The following is a 16,811-nucleotide window of genomic DNA, read 5'->3' as shown; positions in this document are numbered from 1 at the left end:
GTTACATGGTTGTAGATCTAGATCGTCCAGCCGTCCAGGTTAGTAGAGTCCTTCTATGGACAAACATGCGTCGATGTTTCAATAATCTCGCTAATCCAGGTGATGGCTTGTTCCAATTCCCAGCGTATTCCATTTTCTAAAATGAGAAGTAGTTAAGCTTGTTCCCAGTATAATTCTTTGAAAAGTGGTACTTGCTCTTGAGATAATTTCCTGCTGTATGAACTATGAAAAGATAGTTCATTTATTTTTGGTGTCCTTTGTGACATTTGAAAATGACCTTAGAATAAAAATGAAAAGAATAGCATATACTTGATTAAAGCGATCTTTTTTCAACAATTAACAGCATCAACTATTTATCTTGCGAATCACCTTTCACAAGTGACATAACATGACGTTTAAGACCAAGCAATGCTAAGTATAGAAACATTGGAATTTTTATACCATTGGAATTCTCTCACAGTTTCAAAAGTCTGAACAGCATAACACTATATGTTTTATGTAATATAGGAAAATTCTTCATATTCCAAATTCCAATACGAAAATAGTGACAATTTTTACTGCTTGAAATTTGATCCTCACACACAAGTTAATCAGCAGTTGTAGAAAAAATTGTTGGCCAAAAAAAATCATTGACAAAGGCACTCTAAGCAGTAAGCGTTGGTAAAGTTAAGATTTAAAAAACATGCCATAAGAAGTCAGTAGTTTGAATGAGAAAAGACATCACAAATCAAAAGAAAGCAATCGCGTGCTGAGTCATTACAAACACAAAGAGAAGGTAGCAAGCTATTATCTACGGACAAGGACATATATTTATGGGAGAAGAGGCGTTTATTATGAGATAAAAGTCTGAGTTTCAGTCTGAAGGACATGAAACAGGCCATACTTAAGACTTGTCATATTGTATAAGAAAATGGCGAGGGAATGATTAGTGCGGCTCAACAAACATTGATGATATAAATCGTTCAGCTTCCGTATCTTCAACTTTCAACAATAAAAAGGTGAGGATTTACATGTTTTATAATACGTTCATTCCCGTTAACGTGCTACAAAACGCGTGATTTAAACTGTAGGAGACAACATACATTACTTAAATTTGATACACCGTACATGTGGAGAGAACTCGAACTTTATCTTACTTTACTTATCTCTGGCATGAATAGGCTGACAACTGATCAAAACAATAGATTATTTTTTGTCATTTTTCCTCTTATTATTGTGAAGTTTGTTTCATAAAGTGTACATTCATTGAATAATGCGCGTTCTTTTTATTCAAATTTGTATCAATTAAATCATATGAATTTAGTTCATATTTTTTGGTTAGTATTGACAGCTTCGCAAAATCCTTCCTCATTTTCCTTGAGAATGCAAACATTTATAATGTAATCAATTAGAACTAGGGAGTTATTTAAGCCTAGCCCAAATGAATAAATAATCTCATTCTGCGTGTATTTTTAAGCAATTCAACTTATTTCAATTGGCTTTCTCAGTGTTATTCTCGTCCGCACACGATATCAAATTACCGATCATTCATCTTATTCCATTATGCTGTTAAATCAAAATTATCAAAGAGCTGTCGCTGTCAGTTTAATTACATTCAATGGTTGAATATTTTTGAATCATTGTCTAGATAAGGTGTACAGTTGTTAACTTGTAAATTTGTTTTGTCTCTCAAGATACACAACATAAGTGGAACTGTTATTGTACTTTGAGCTAATGGCAATAATAGCCATTTATGGTAGTTTCCATACACCAACTCAAGCTAGGCTCGAATGTTCGACAATTTCGTGACTATTGTCATGTTTAATTAAAAGCAAGTGTTTCTATCTTATCTGTCTGATAGAAAACATTCTTCTGCAAATATTTATGTTGTAAGATATTTCATGCAAAAGTAGATCAACTATCCATCTATATAGCATCATCAAAAACTAGTAGACAAAGGCAATTAATCAGATTCTTTTTTTTTGTCGGACTGCCGACTGTCATTTGTGTCAGAAGATTTAGTAAGTTTCATCATCTAAAGGCCTCATCAACCATCGGTTTGTTTTGTCTGCCTGTAATAGCATGGGGGTTTGCTAAGTTGAGAAGTGTTAAATGATCGCCTCAGCTAAAGGACAGAATCAATCTTCTGTTATAACTAACACAGAACTGTGAAGCAAAAAAATCTCAATGACAAGAAAAACGAAATATTGTGGCACAAAATTTGAGAAACTGAATACTGACTAATGCATTTCCTGTAATTGTTAACAAAGCAAACAAAGCACACGCGCATAACTTGAGGAACGGGAAATCAAATTTAGCGAATATTTATCTGCTCACCAGGATATTATAAAGAAATGCACACGTTATTTCCTATTGATTTTGATATTGTAGTATATTCAATTATAGTTAAAGTATGCTTGTCGCCAGAAAGTTGCTTAAGACAATAAAACAATCACGATGAAATTAGTTGATTATTGCAATGCTGTGGTATATTGCAATCATCCAATAAACAAAAACTCTATTTTTTTTTGCTAATCATACTGGCATGGGAATGTATATAAGGTATAAAAATCTGAGATATTTTGATCAATGTTTTAAAGTATTTTTCCTATACCATCAACAATTTCCCCCATTTATTTCGCTCTCCATTAATTCATCAAAAATTGGCACTTTTATAGCTAACTACTTGGCCATTTCAACTAAACCTACACCTCAAACATTTTTCTCTCGCCTTTAGCCTTCTCACCTTAACCTGGCAATTTTTTTTCCATTCTAGTCTCATATAAAGAAATGAACGGTATGGAAAAAACAGACAGACATAGTTTACTGCCCGAGGAAAATCAAAACGAAGAAGTTTTGATTAAAAGAAGGGATAGGCCTTTATCCATTCAGATCCCGGCGCCAGGCGAGAGTCGTGCATCTCAGAGCAGTCCAATTAAACGAGTAGAAAAAAAGACTATAAACAGAAGATCTACCTGGTTTGAAAAAGCATTTGATGCAGTAGGAAACAATGGAGTTATCGATAAATTGCTATTCATCAAAGCAACTCATGATATTGAGGTATAATAAAGTTTGATTTAACCAGGAATATAAGCTTTACATCTGTACATTGATATTCGAAATCGTCATGTTTTCAACAGCTACAATCTGTACGTGGACTAACAAATGATAAATAATAATTTTAGAATAAATCCTAGGATTTGTAAGAAAACCTAATTACTGCAGTCGCGTTGGTGAAGTAGCTATAGTCGATAAAAATACATGTAAATCTATTTGCTATAGCTAAAAACTTCTCAAATAAAAATGATTTGTAAAAAAACCATTGCAATGATTTACATAAATGCATTATCTATGGTTTTGTATGTTCTGTAGGACTTCGTTCGGAATCTTTTTGAACTTTTTGACACCGAGAAACGTGGTTATATCAGCATACAAGAATTTATTGGAGGACTTCGACTTCTAATGGCGTAAGGAACTGTTGTCAATGACAATATGATAAAGCATTTTCGTTTATTTCTCGCTTATTTATTTTTATAATTAGAAAAAGTGGTAAAACACATGGAGAGAAAACCCTTCAATGGTTCACAAGTTATTTCATGAAGAATAATTATCACGATAGTTGCGAAATACAATTTGAGGACTTTAAAAAGGCATTCGAAAATAAAGCGGTAAATAGGCATTTTTCGAATTGCATGAAGCGATAGAAATTGATAAATAGAATGTTGTTCATTGTTGTTAGAAGCAAGCTAATGATGTAAATTTCTTCTAATTGATCATAATAATAAAACATGGCGCCACTCATTGCATTTGATAAAATCAAAAGTACAGTTCATCATGAAAGCATGTCAAATTTTTCAAATGAAACGTCAAACTTGATGTGACTTAAATGCATTGATTTCTTCACATGGAATTGGTTAAAGCCTTCAAATGCCTTTTGAAATGTGCATCAGTTACAAAAATTGAAATCACCAATGCATAGCCGGTATCATAATTAAAGCAAATTTAAATGTTTTCAGTTCACAGAAAAACTGTTTGGACTCCTCGATCGAAACTCGGATGGTGTAATTGATATCAATGAATTCATCGGTAGCTTGGATCGTTTGGAATGGTAAAAATCTATTAAAGATCGATTAAAGCTTATACTGTTTATAATTAAGTACGCTTTACACTTTGACGACGATAATAGTGACCTGACCACTACAGAAATTGAATTAATGAAAACGATATAGGAAATAGAAAGATTATAGAGTCCTTTGTTATTGCATAGCATTTTGTCTTACATTCTATGGGTTAACCTGTTGTTTCATTGGTTATACTGGTACAAGGGACAGTAAATATGATATGCATGGAGTAACGTGTCATTGTAACATAATGTTCAATTGTTATAGTGCTACCAGTGACACCAAGTGGTTTGAATGGATTGAAGAACATTTCAATGTTTCTTCACTTGAAGGCCGGAAGATAACATTGGAGCAATTCAAAGAAACTTTACAACTAGAGCAGGTTATACAGTTTGATGTAAATAGCCACTTCACTGAAATACGAGTGTTGGAAAAGGCCCCATAATTTTGAGAAAGGACTTATAGTTACCCTCGTCGAATTCTAGGATTCAGCAGTAATTGTCCTGTTGTGAGGATACTCAAAAACAGATTATGATTCACAAAATGCAAGTGCTTTTTAAATAGGGTTTTTCGTGACATTTATAGATGCTTTCTTCTTTTAGGTGTTTTTTGCGGAAAGATTTTTCATGTTATTTGATAAGAATGGAGATGGAAAAATTGACATGAAAGAGCTTATCGAAGGATTGGAACTCTTAAAAAATGGAAATGTTGCTGACAAACTAACATTTCTATTTCGCGTTTATGATTTAGATGGTAAGTGAAGAACTGCGTGGAAACAAGGCATGTTTATTTAAAGCCGGAACTATTTATATAAAGCAAAATTATGTTTACCCGAGAGGAAGAAAATCCAGATATCGTATTGATAAAAATATGATTTTATGAGTGAAATTTTAAATGACATTTCTTCAAAGATATTCGACTGACTTCATATATACCTGTATATCTCACTTGTTTAACTCAGGTAATGGCTATTTAAATAGAGAGGAAATGAAAACCATACTTCTCTCAGGGATGAAAGAAAGTAAATTAAGATTAGATGATCAACAAGTTGATGAACTGATGGAGGTTATTTTTGAAGAAGTGAGCTCCAAGTACGAGGGTCTCATTGGATTGGAAGAATTTAAAAATTTTCTCTTGAAATATCCTGGAGTCGCTGAAAATTTATCAGTCAGGTATAAGTATTAAGTTGATTCCTTCTACATCTGTTTTTTGCGCTTTAATCATTTCTCAAGACTTTTAAACAGTCTTGTATTGAATGTCAATGTGTCGTGTTACTGTCTTATGTCGTAGATTTTCCATTCTTGCTTTTTAAAATGAAAATTCAAAATGCTAAGCAATCATTCATTGCAATAAACGTCTAATATACATAAGCTACAGCCATCATAACACCATTCATAAACTCGGCGAAACATTTTTTTAATTTTAGTGTTGGCCATTTATTGCAACCACCTCCAAAGAAAGCGAAAAAACCCGTCTCCAAATTATTTCCAAAACATTTGCGCTGGAGTTATATTCATCAAAATCCATCGAAAGTTATCACTGTTCTTTTCTATATCTTATTCAATGCTGCCTTGTTCATTTGGGTAGCATTAGAAAGACACAATGAAGGCGTTTGGTCAATCATTGCTAGAACTCATGGAATGTGTCTAAACTTTAACAGCGTGCTTATATTGATGTTGATGTTAAAAAGTTCTTTAACTTGGCTACGTTCAACATGGATTGGAAAGTATCTTCCCATAGACCAACATATTCTTTATCATAAAGCAGTAGCCACCATTATTCTCGTCTTATCCATTCTTCATTGTGCTGGTCATGTTGGAAGATATGGTTAGTGTTGAAATTTAGTCAACTATTACTACATTACTACAATCTCTAGCATTTTACGCATTTGCAAAGGTCTTTGGATTGGTTTAAAAACTAAAAATAAATCATACCAATATGCATTAATAAACTGTACGTAAATGCTCTTACTACTAGTAAGAATATGTTTTCTTTTCTTAAGCAACAATGAAGCCAACTTATCCAAATGACACACACTTCGAAATGTGGGAATATATGCTAACATTGAGAACTCCTGAAGGCTGGGTTGGTGGTTCAGCTGGTATAACTGGAGTTTTACTTTTGGTTATTCTTGGAATTATATGTATTTTATCGCAACCTTTTGTTCGAGAGAAGGGATATTTTGAGGTTAGTGTAAACTCTCTTAAAATACGTACGTTGTAGATGCCAGGTGAAAGATAAGGTTCACTCAGGTTCTTTATGGCTAACCATGGTGATGCCAAGTGAAAGATAGGTTTCTCTAAGGTTCTTTATGGCTAACCATGGTGATGCCAAGTGAAAGATAGAGTTCTCTAAGGTTCTTTATGGCTAACCATGGTGATGCCAAGTGAAAGATAGGTTTCTCTAAGGTTCTTTATGGCTAACCATGGTGATGCCAAGTGAAAGATAGAGTTCTCTAAGGTTCTTTATGGCTAACCATGGTGATGCAAAGTGAAAGATAGGTTTCTCTAAGGTTCTTTATGGCTAACCAAGGTGATGCCAGGTGAAAGATAGAGTTCTCTAAGGTTCTTTATGGCTAACCATGGTGATGCCTGGTGAAAGATAGGGTCTTTCATGGTTCTTCATCATTCATCATGGTATCTACAAATTTTTTCAAAAGTATGTTTAAGATGGTTAAATGTGAAAGTCTTTTGTTTCAATTAAATACTTTCATATCATAAATACAAGATTAGAATTAATATTTTTTTGTTTCAACATCATTTCTTTAGTTATTTTATTTCTCACATCATTTGTACATCATCTGGTGGACTTTGTTAATAATACATGCTCCAAACTTCTGGAAATGGTTTATTGCTCCAGCTGTTGTATATCTTGCTGAAAGATTGTGGAGTGTACGCATAGTTAGCCGTGCTCGTTACGGAAAAACTTTCATTCAGGAAGGAATCACTTACCCTTCGAAGGTAAAAATTTTGTTTGTATATTCGCCACCATGTGTAGTTTTCTTTACAAACAAATTTGTGCTTTCTCAAAAATTTCGTGTTCTCAATCTTTTGATCACCAAGAACACAACTTGTCCCTCAACCTCTCCTTTACCACGAACACAACATGTTCCACAGTCTCTCTTTCACCACGAACACAACATGTTCTTCAATCTCTCCGTTACCACGAACTCAACATGTTACCCAAACTCTCCGTTACCAAGAACACCTACAATTTTTTAGGTAACTCACTTGGTAATCAAACGACCTGCAAATTTTGACTACAAGCCAGGTGACTACGTTCTTGTAAACATTCCAAAGATAGCCAAGTACGAATGGCATCCATTTACGATAAGCAGCTCACCTGAGCAATCCAGTAACATCTGGTTGCATATTCGTGCAGTGGGAACATGGACAAAGAAATTGTATGATCATTATGAGAAGGAGGAAGAAGAAGAATGCAGAAGAACATCGTTAAAGAGAGCGGTTATCAGAAGACGGAAAAATATCAAAGTTAGGGAAAGCGAGAGGTATTTAGACTGAGTTTTCAACATCTTCAATTTTACATTGTGCCCACATTATTATATTAGAAAGATTTCAGAATACTTAATGAAGAGACTGTACAATAGTCTTAAACTCTTATGTAAAACTGGATGCATAACACAGGATATTTAGGGTCAAATTGAAAGAATTCATGACGAAAGAATTCAGATCAAAAAGGGTTTTCATAACACAACTTTGTTGTTAAAAATGTTGTAAATTTCACCAAGTTTGCGTGTGAAGGAGATGAGAAAAGAATAACAGAAGAATATACAGCATTTTAACCATAGAGACGAAAGTATGAAGAGCTAATGTACTGTCATTGTTTTCTAACTCACAGCAATGATCCGTGTGCTTTAAGAATTGTCATCTAAAATATAAATTTCTGTTATAAAGAGACAATGAATTATCTGCAAGTGAACAAAGAGCTAAAAGCATTCGACGCAAAAGGCTTGGCATCATTGACGAAGATGGCGACGAGAATGAACTAAGAGAAGTGATTTTTGAAGCAAAAACAAGTTCGTTGAGAAGAAGTGTTAAGAAAAGAATAAATAAAAAACAGAACATTGAGCTTGTGAAATTTTCTGGTCTGAAACGGAATACCATTACTAAAGATAGCAAACTATTGGTGAGAATTGGAAGCTTTGAAGTTCTTTAAATGATTTATACTTGGTGTAGGGTGATGCCAATGTATTTGATTAATAAAATTCTAGATCTATCTTAATGGACCATACGGTACACCTTCAACAGACTTCTCAGAGGCGGAGCATGCAGTACTTATTTCCTGCGGTATTGGCGTGACACCTTTCGCATCCATTCTCAAAACAATCATGTTGCGTTATCAACACGCATCCCATTCATGCCCCAAGTGTTCCTTCTCATGGGTTGGTAAAGTCCCCTTCTCACTAAGAAAATTACAAAAGGTTAGCAAAACAGATTAAAGATAAATTATTATTTATTCAGACCAATTGAAAGATGTTGCGGTATATAAATTTAGCATGTAAGTTTGAAAATAATCTTTTCTAAACTTAAGGTGGATTTCTTCTGGATAAATCGTGATCAATACTCATTTGAATGGTTCCTAAGTTTGCTTAAAGAATTAGAAGTTCAACAATCGGAGCACGAAGGCGTCTTTAGCGAACATTTCCTGGATATGCATATTTATATGACGTCAGCATTACGTAAACAGGATATGAAAGCATTGGGTCTGCAACTCGCACTTGAATTGCTTCATGAAAAAAGAGATTTAATAACTGGTTTACGAACAAGGACTAACGCAGGCAGACCTGACTGGGATGAGGTTTGTACAATTTTTATTTTTCTTTAACGAACATGAATAATGGAAAATTCAATTTTTTTTGTCCTTTTTATTTCTAGGTGTTTTCAGAGTTGAAAGAAATGGAAAATGGGCACATCACTGTTTTTTACTGTGGAAATGCTGCTCTTGGAAAAATTCTCAAAAACCTTTGTCATAAATACCATTTTGGATTTAAAAAAGAAAACTTTTAAAAGGTTTATTGTTTACAACATGAAACGTTAAATACTGTGCCGTGTGCTGTAACGTAAACAGATATGTTTGAAAGATACTTTTGAAAGTTTGTGAAATCCTAATGCACATCAGTAATTTTAATTGACAAATGTTCGTGCAAATAGTGTACTTTCTAAAGCAGTAGAGGACACTAGAAAAATTGATCTATTTATACTAAAACAAGTATAACCGACGTTTTAGATTTGATTTGATACACATCTTCTACATAGATGATATTCAGTTTATCAACAATCAACAAAACATTCCTGTGTGAACAGAGATCTCTTTAATTATCAATTGTCAATCATTATTATTGTTAGCCAGTTGGATCCAGGAATTTGCCATTTGTGTCTTGCGTTTAGGAGCATTTTCCTGTGGGGGAAAAACCAGGTTGTAAAAAAATATTTATTTTCGGAGACTGCGTATAGCTGACTTTGAAATCACCATCATGAATGACTGATTTTGTGGTATAGTGAATGCAATAACTTTATCGATCTTATTTGATTTTAAACGTACCTTGATAATATCGCTTTCATTGTGTACTTTCTACAAATGAAACAAAGGACAACATGATGAATTTTAAAACAAAAGCAGGTGAGCATTCCGTGCAAATCATGACTATATATGCACATAACATTTTATTACTTTCCATGGGGGGAAGAAAATTAAGGTTCTCTACAAATTCAAAAAAATTTTAAAGTTCAAACACATACTTCATTACGTGGCCCCTGTTTCAGAGAGCTTTCCTTTAAGTTGGCTTTTAAAGGTTTCTCTTTACTCTATACATATATAAAATACGTATAATCAACTCATAATTTCATATAGTTGCAGTTTTCACAAAATATTAATCCAACTTTATAATGTGCTTGCTAATTTTGGCTTTTAGATATTTTGAAAGTCTTAAGTGTTTTTTCTTTCAATATTTCATCCACAAGTATCGTGCTAAACACAAAACATTGAGAGAAAGATGTGAACAGCTTCTTAATATTCTTCTCTTTGATTTAGAAACGTTTAATTTTTCTCTTGAAATTCTTTTGTACTATGAAATATAAATCTTTATAACGTCAACAACTGAAGACAGGGCTACGTAACTAACATTCCTCTAATGTTACACATTGCTAAATCTACTTTTAACAAGTTCAATTCGGGCGGTTTAACCTACCTGAGTACTCAAATCTTTCCGCGTTATCACTGTCTCCAAATCTCGTCTAAAAGTATTTTAAATCACTAAATCAGCCAAATAAGTCGTCTTAGTATTCCCATTAAGTACATAGTTAGTTTACAACATGTAAATGTTTTAGAAAATGCTACATGTGCAGACATGACAGTATTGTCATTTTAGGGAAATCGCCCATTCACATCCACACTTAAAACCTTTAATCCCACATTTTCCCATGGTTACATAATGAAATAATGTCGTTTAACAATGTTCTCCATTATTGCTAACGTCCCTTAAAACATTCGAAAATGCACGTCTCACAAATTTCTTTCAATAGAAAACACAATTTTCATGTTTGTACAGGCTAAAAACATTTTAAAGTTCGGAACGATACAGGTTGGAAAACTCCGTAGTCACATGCCGTAATTGTTGACGTTGCATCGAAATCCAATAATAATGGCAAAAGAAGACATCAAACAGATCAGGCAAAAAAAAACATGGTTATGCAATGCTGACAAATGGAGAAAGACGACATTTTTTCAGGTAAGAGTGTCATACTTTTTATCTTCTTCTTCGATAAATGAATTCCATTCGTTAGTTAAAGTGTGAACTAATGATCGAGGACGAGATGGTTTTTGAACCTAAGATAATAAACACATAACTTAAAGCGAAAATGTACATAAAAATTTTGTTTTTTATCTTCAATGACATGGCGTAAACTTACTTCAATGACAAAACTGTGTACAACTTACTTCCTTTTTTTCTACTTTTTTCCGCTCATTTCTAGATTCCTCGCTACAAGGTCTGCTGGAATCGTCTTCGCACTCAGAAAACAACTTCTCGACGTTTGCCACAGAATAACTCGATTCACGCTCGATAGATGAACGAAGTTTACGAATAATTTCTTGATCCTTTTTCATTTCTTTTTCTCTTTCCAACTGTTTCAAAGTATCTCTATCAAGAAGATCATCTGGACTTCCATGGCTGACAATTTCCACTTTTATTGAATTTTTTTCATGCAGATGTAAAGGACTTTTGAACATTCCACCATAAAAAGATTTTGGACGAGATGGTTTTTCCTTTTTGCTCGTAAATACTGGAGTACTTAGCTTACTTTCGGTTGACACTTTCCTCAAGAACAATTCTCGATTGGATTTGAAATTTTCTTTTTGTATTGAATCAATTAAATCATGTTTTTCATTAATTTTAAACACTTCATTGTTTTCGTTGTCATCACCTAAATATTGACTATGCTGAATAGAATTCTGTGCATTCACAGAATCAACGTTAAAACTTTCTTTCCTTTTCGCATCGCTTGACTCAGTTTCATTAATAGTCAGGTCGTTTACCTTTTCTTTTTGTTCGTTGTCAATGCGTTGTTTCAATAATTGCTGGTTTTTTAAGAAATTACGTCTCCGCTCTTCAGCAGCGTCCTTTTCTTCTTTAAATTTTTTTTCGTCATCTAGATTTTTTCTTTCCACTTTTTGCAAACTAACCTCACGTTGTTTCTGTGATTCTGTCTCAGTTTTCATTTTCACGGGAAGAGCTTCAGAAGGCTTCTGTTTTTCGTCTGTGACCACTTCACTTTTTTCTTGTTGGACGTTATCAGACCAAATATCGTTTGCCGTAGCAGGATGTTTCGCGATAGTTAAATATGATTTCTCTTCATTTAAATTCGGAAGGCTTAAGCGTTTTTGTTCGTCTCTTTTAAGGCCTAAGTCTCGTTGCTTCTCTTCATATAAAAGTTTTCTCTTCTTCTCCAAGAATTTAATTCTCTCAAGCAAACGCTTTTCTTTTTCTTCCACTTCACGAAGTTTCGTCAATTCACTTTTGTCACAATTTTTATCATATTTGCTGTAAGTTTTATCTGAATCAAGACTACCCTCTTTATACAGAGTAAAAATGCTATCTTCAGACCTTTTTTCGAAAAATTCATCAATGTTTTGCATTCCATTATTCTTAACAATCAAGTTCCTGTCAATTTTCTCTTGCACTACAGCATTATTTTGATCTTTGGATTTATCAGCTAAATCATTATGCAAAACTTTATGTCTGTCTTGTTCGTGATTATGCATAACAACTTTGTTTTGTTTTGTGACATTAACAACGGATACTTTTTTTCTCGAGCAAGATTTTTTTGCTAGATCAGTCCTGTCATTTGAAGAATCTCCATTAATGCTGATTTTGTTTACCTTAACATCTTCCATGTCCAACTCCACTGGTCTGTCAAATGCAGTGAGAGGTATTATATTCGGCCGTTCGTCATAAACAGGAGATTTATACGTTGACAAAATTCGAGCAATTGGTAACCATTGTTCTTCATCGACATTTTCTTTTTCAATTTCGTTGATAATATTATTAAAATCAACTTCAAATTCAACATCGCCGATAGTTTCGCTTCCAACGGGATCTTCAAATATCAGATCTTTCTCAACATAGGTTCTCTTATGACAGTGAGGTGAAACAGATTGGAAATCTACATCATTTCTTTCATTATCTACAAATCTTGTCAATGGAGGTAAAATAAAATCATGTACGTTACTTAACTCTCCCACATTTTCTTCATGAATTGTTTCAAATATATTTTCTAAGTCAAAGTTTTCTTCATTTTTCGCAATCTTTTCTTGACTAATCGTCTCTGTATGTTTTTTCATGGCTACCATCGGACAGCTATCAACCTGTAAAATGTAAGTATAAACGCAGTTCATGATTCAAATGATATTTAACAAACTGGTGGAAAATGAATATAATAAAAATTTTATAGTTCGCGTACGCATATTGAATCTAAGACGTTTTTCATCGCATTGAGATTAAAAATATTCATCGTGAGTGCTTTTTTTTGTTAACACACTAATTTCCTAAAGATACTTTTGGTATTTTTGTTACCTAGAGCAAGAAATACATAATTTACATTTTGTTTAGAGTTAATGCATGATAACTTACATCAGAGTTATCGTTAACAACAGATGAGTTTCGGAGTTCATTAAAATTTGTTCGGTTTCCTCCCTCGTTTACTGTTTCATTGCCTTCAAAGAAGTTGAAAAACTTTAAAAATAAATATAAAATAATTAGAGAAACAATTATTGTAAGTTGCTGGTTTTTTTTGATAAAATATCAATGTTAAAAAAAACAAAACTCTCTGAAACCTGATAACCCATCATATTAGCGTGAAAGGGGAAGGGGGAATAGAGGATACGTTGTTCAAATACTTCCTCATTTAATTATAGTACTAACTATTATGATAAACCACGTTAATAACAATGAATATAGCTATAGCTTAAAACCAACCGGGAGGCAGAATCTTTGTTTCACCAAAAAAATCTTTTATTAACGGCTCGCAGGTCAACGCATCAGGTTTTGAATCATATCCACTTTCCCAATCTAATCTGTTGTTTTGTTTCAAAAGAAATTCCTTATCAAACATCGTAATACTTTCTTTGTAAATTCGAATGGCATCAGTCTACGAAAATGAGACATCAATATTACTCAACCATACACAAAATCCACGCATTTGATACATCAATTGTAAAACAGAATGTTGTCAACTGAGCAAAATGTTTAAGTTTTCGATAGCAATCATGTAGTTAGGTAATGAAATCGTTAATATCATAAAGACGTAACGATTTGACGCAAAAATGACTTTGAGACCCTTTGAGAATTGAGAACATCGTATTGCTGATTGTACCAGTAAGGAAACTAGTCTAGTCAAGCCTCGTGAAATAACAAATCTAAACATGTTTCACGTAGAACTAACTAAATGATCACTTAAAGTTTGTCAGCAAACCTCCTGCGGGAAAATTTTGAAAGGATTGACTGGACCATCAAGTATGAGTCCTAAAAATATCAACATAAAGAAATATAAATAGAATCACATTTGAATTTCTATAAAAGAATAACATTCTAGTATCAACTTACCCTTCACGCAGTTTTTGATAAGATGCATGGCAATAGTAAATTCAAAATGATTCAATTTTCCATCTCTATCAAGGTCAGCGATAAACCTAAGCACAAAATATGCTGCTTAAATGTAATTCATGACTACATTTCAAATCAATGTACATTTGCATGTACTTTTGTGGGATAGTGGATTTAAATACACAAGTTACTCTTTAATATAATGAACGCGTTTAGTTTAAACGAAGCACAATTTTATCATCAAATATTGAAAATACTTATGCTAGATTACGTGAATAGTAGTGTAAATTTTGCAAGTATGGTTACTAATTTATGCCACTTCAAAGTGAAAATGTATCTATTTCTGTATTTCTCAGGTATGATATATGAAATAAAAATGTGCAAGGAGCAAGGACAGGATTATCTATAATACGTCGGGAGCATACAATCACGCCAGCAAGAGGAGGGGGGGGGTCGTTGACGAAAGGCCTCCCTATTTTTCCCACATAATATATGTAATTAGAAAATGTCAATTATATAAAACCATGTGTAAAATCATGATAATGTGAAATGCTATTGTTAGTGTCTGTTTCATATTTCCAATATTATATTTTATTCGACTCATAGCTGATGTACACACAAAAAAGCAGGGCTTTTCAACTATGGTAGGTATTTGAACTCCAACACCCACCACACCCAGGGGGAGCACCTTTAGTATAAACTCGTCTAGTTAAAGAAAAGCAATTAGTTGAATTATTCCAGAATACTTAAGAAATGAACTAATAAACATTGTTCTATGACGTTGAGAATGATCTAGCAAATTACCTATTAAAAAGAAAGAAATTGTGCAATATTTACAATTTCTTTACATTCTTACCATATTCTTGACATCGTAGATGATGAAAGCCAGAAGACATACAAACTGACTTTATATTGTTCTCTGATTAAATGAAAACAGATAAAACAAAACAATTTTAAATGCAACATCCATTATTGCTCCAAGGAAGGAGGGAGTTGAAGCTTCATACTAAACTTCATTTGTTTCCACTAAAGCTTTGTTTGCTTTGACTTTGGGAAAAAATTAATTCAAATTCTAAACTAGCTTACTTTGAATGCAATTTTCATTGTTTACATCATAATACTGAAATATTTCTTTGATCTGCAGTTTTTCTTTCATTGTAATTTTGGGAGGGTAACTGCCTCTTTGCTTTGAGTCGCATTGATATCATTTTGTTTAACAATGTCATGACCAAGTAGTCTACGTTCAATGAAATGCATTGCAGAAGAGAATTGATGAACATCAAGTTTGTTGTCATGATCACTGTCAGCATAACTCCTGCAGGTGAAAAATGAAAGCAAATAGTTGTGAGAATTAGCATCACAACAGCACAGTTTGACATGACATGGTTGAAAGAAACTCTATAGTACTTTCTAGTATGCATATGATTTTGTTATGGGAATCACAGCACGACTGAAGCTTGTAATGCTCATTTCACCCAAGGTTATGTAAAAAGAAAGTAAAATGTCATGGATGTTATTATGGTATAGGTTTACTCCCTTAGTGAATATTAGTTGGTATTTAAACATACAAGAAAGACAGCTTATTATCCACTACAATTACGGTAATCGTCAATATAGCAGAATCTAGGGAAGAAATGCTACAGTTGACAAAATTATATAGGATAATGTCATGTAATGAAATGAAAACAATTGTATTGATTTCGTCACCAATTTTTAAGCAATTCAAAGCGTTCGTTTTGTTTAATTCACTCACCATATTTGTTTCAGATCAGAAAGTGGTAGTTTCGATTTCATAAACAATGCTCTCGCATCATCCCCTTTAAAATATAAGCAATTGTGTAATATATAGCGTACTCAAGTTTTCCATGAAATGAAATCTCTGAATTTTAAATTGAAACATCAATCAATCGATTAAACAGTCATAGATTCGGCATGCAGTTAAATACGTACCAGACAAAATACCATCTTGAAGTTGTTGACTGTAAAAGCATGTTTCATAACGTACTCTGTCTCGATCATCCATTCACAACTAGTTTCAGTAAAATATACTTCTAGCAACAGACGTTAACAGGCTTACTTAAACGAAAGGTAACAAATTTCTCAATAACTAAACAACATAAGACAATTAAAATTGTTCTCACGATCTCCAAACTTAGTATTGACAGATGACAACACCGCTTGTACATAAGTGGATATCATTTACAGCTAATATAATATCACGAAATCACATTTCCAACTGTGAAAACCTGGAAAAAGCGTCTGAAATTTTTGCAACAAGCTCTTTTGGAGCAGCTTCCCGTTGCACATATCTGACGAAACAAAGTTTGAATTTAAAATGAAAGATAAACAGATACGAATTAAGCAGTCATGAATTTTATGCATGATTAAACAATTTCGTGACCTCACGGCAAAAGGGAATTTGTAGATGAACTAACATGAAGTTACCCATATGGTTGGTCAATTATCAAGCATAAAATTATGATATTGTCAGATGGTTTTATCTACAAATAACTTTATTTGAAAACAGCCGCAAAATATTTTTAGACGTCCTTATGTTGCCTGGTCTGTGCCCTGTGCCCCGATCATGTAGC

At 33.2% G+C, this 16,811-nt stretch overlaps 2 protein-coding genes across 4 annotated transcripts; one reads left to right on the top strand and one right to left on the bottom strand.

Moving 5' to 3' along the window:
* The first annotated feature begins 588 nt into the window (after positions 1-588).
* Positions 589-9,436, top strand: LOC124443240 (NADPH oxidase 5-like). Its single transcript, XM_046993771.1, has 16 exons — positions 589-998; positions 2,756-3,039; positions 3,352-3,446; positions 3,521-3,647; positions 3,996-4,087; positions 4,368-4,482; positions 4,703-4,853; positions 5,062-5,272; positions 5,527-5,927; positions 6,103-6,287; positions 6,869-7,060; positions 7,322-7,608; positions 8,015-8,246; positions 8,332-8,541; positions 8,652-8,918; positions 8,996-9,436. Exons 2-16 carry the CDS (start codon positions 2,770-2,772, stop codon positions 9,125-9,127), a joined length of 2,967 nt encoding a protein of 988 aa, XP_046849727.1. The 5' UTR covers positions 589-998; positions 2,756-2,769; the 3' UTR covers positions 9,128-9,436.
* On the bottom strand, positions 9,206-16,546 carry LOC124443250 (trichohyalin-like). Of its 3 annotated transcripts, none has more exons than XM_046993794.1 (14): positions 16,171-16,546; positions 15,974-16,037; positions 15,307-15,535; positions 15,077-15,139; positions 14,221-14,306; positions 14,090-14,139; positions 13,594-13,691; positions 13,249-13,331; positions 11,058-12,983; positions 10,864-10,946; positions 10,309-10,354; positions 9,860-9,925; positions 9,663-9,692; positions 9,206-9,518 (listed from the first exon to the last, which is right to left on the bottom strand). In XM_046993794.1, exons 6-14 carry the CDS (start codon positions 14,125-14,127, stop codon positions 9,447-9,449), a joined length of 2,442 nt encoding a protein of 813 aa, XP_046849750.1. In that variant the 5' UTR covers positions 14,128-14,139; positions 14,221-14,306; positions 15,077-15,139; positions 15,307-15,535; positions 15,974-16,037; positions 16,171-16,546; the 3' UTR covers positions 9,206-9,446. The 3 variants fall into 3 exon arrangements, with proteins under 3 accessions (XP_046849750.1, XP_046849736.1, XP_046849744.1); XM_046993780.1 differs by having other exon boundaries at positions 13,594-13,765; positions 16,171-16,545; XM_046993788.1 differs by lacking the exon at positions 9,860-9,925 and having other exon boundaries at positions 13,594-13,765; positions 16,171-16,545.
* Positions 16,547-16,811: the final 265 nt, after the last annotated feature.

Source organism: Xenia sp. Carnegie-2017, unplaced genomic scaffold (assembly GCF_021976095.1).
Source record: "Xenia sp. Carnegie-2017 unplaced genomic scaffold, XeniaSp_v1 HiC_scaffold_1, whole genome shotgun sequence".
NCBI lineage: Eukaryota > Metazoa > Cnidaria > Anthozoa > Malacalcyonacea > Xeniidae > Xenia > Xenia sp. Carnegie-2017.
This window is presented reverse-complemented; position numbering and strand designations above follow the sequence as displayed.

Coding starts and splice junctions, on each gene's coding strand:
- LOC124443240 (XM_046993771.1), top strand. CDS start 2,770: ATGAACGGTATGGAAAAAACAGACAGACATAGTTTACTGCCCGAGGAA. Junction 5,273..5,526: donor GCTGAAAATTTATCAGTCAG/GTATAAGTATTA, acceptor TTTTAATTTTAG/TGTTGGCCATTTATTGCAAC. Junction 7,061..7,321: donor GAATCACTTACCCTTCGAAG/GTAAAAATTTTG, acceptor ACAATTTTTTAG/GTAACTCACTTGGTAATCAA.
- LOC124443250 (XM_046993780.1), bottom strand. Junction 13,332..13,593: donor AACAAAGATTCTGCCTCCCG/GTTGGTTTTAAG, acceptor ACTTCTTTGAAG/GCAATGAAACAGTAAACGAG. Junction 9,693..9,859: donor AACAGGGGCCACGTAATGAA/GTATGTGTTTGA, acceptor TTTCATTTGTAG/AAAGTACACAATGAAAGCGA.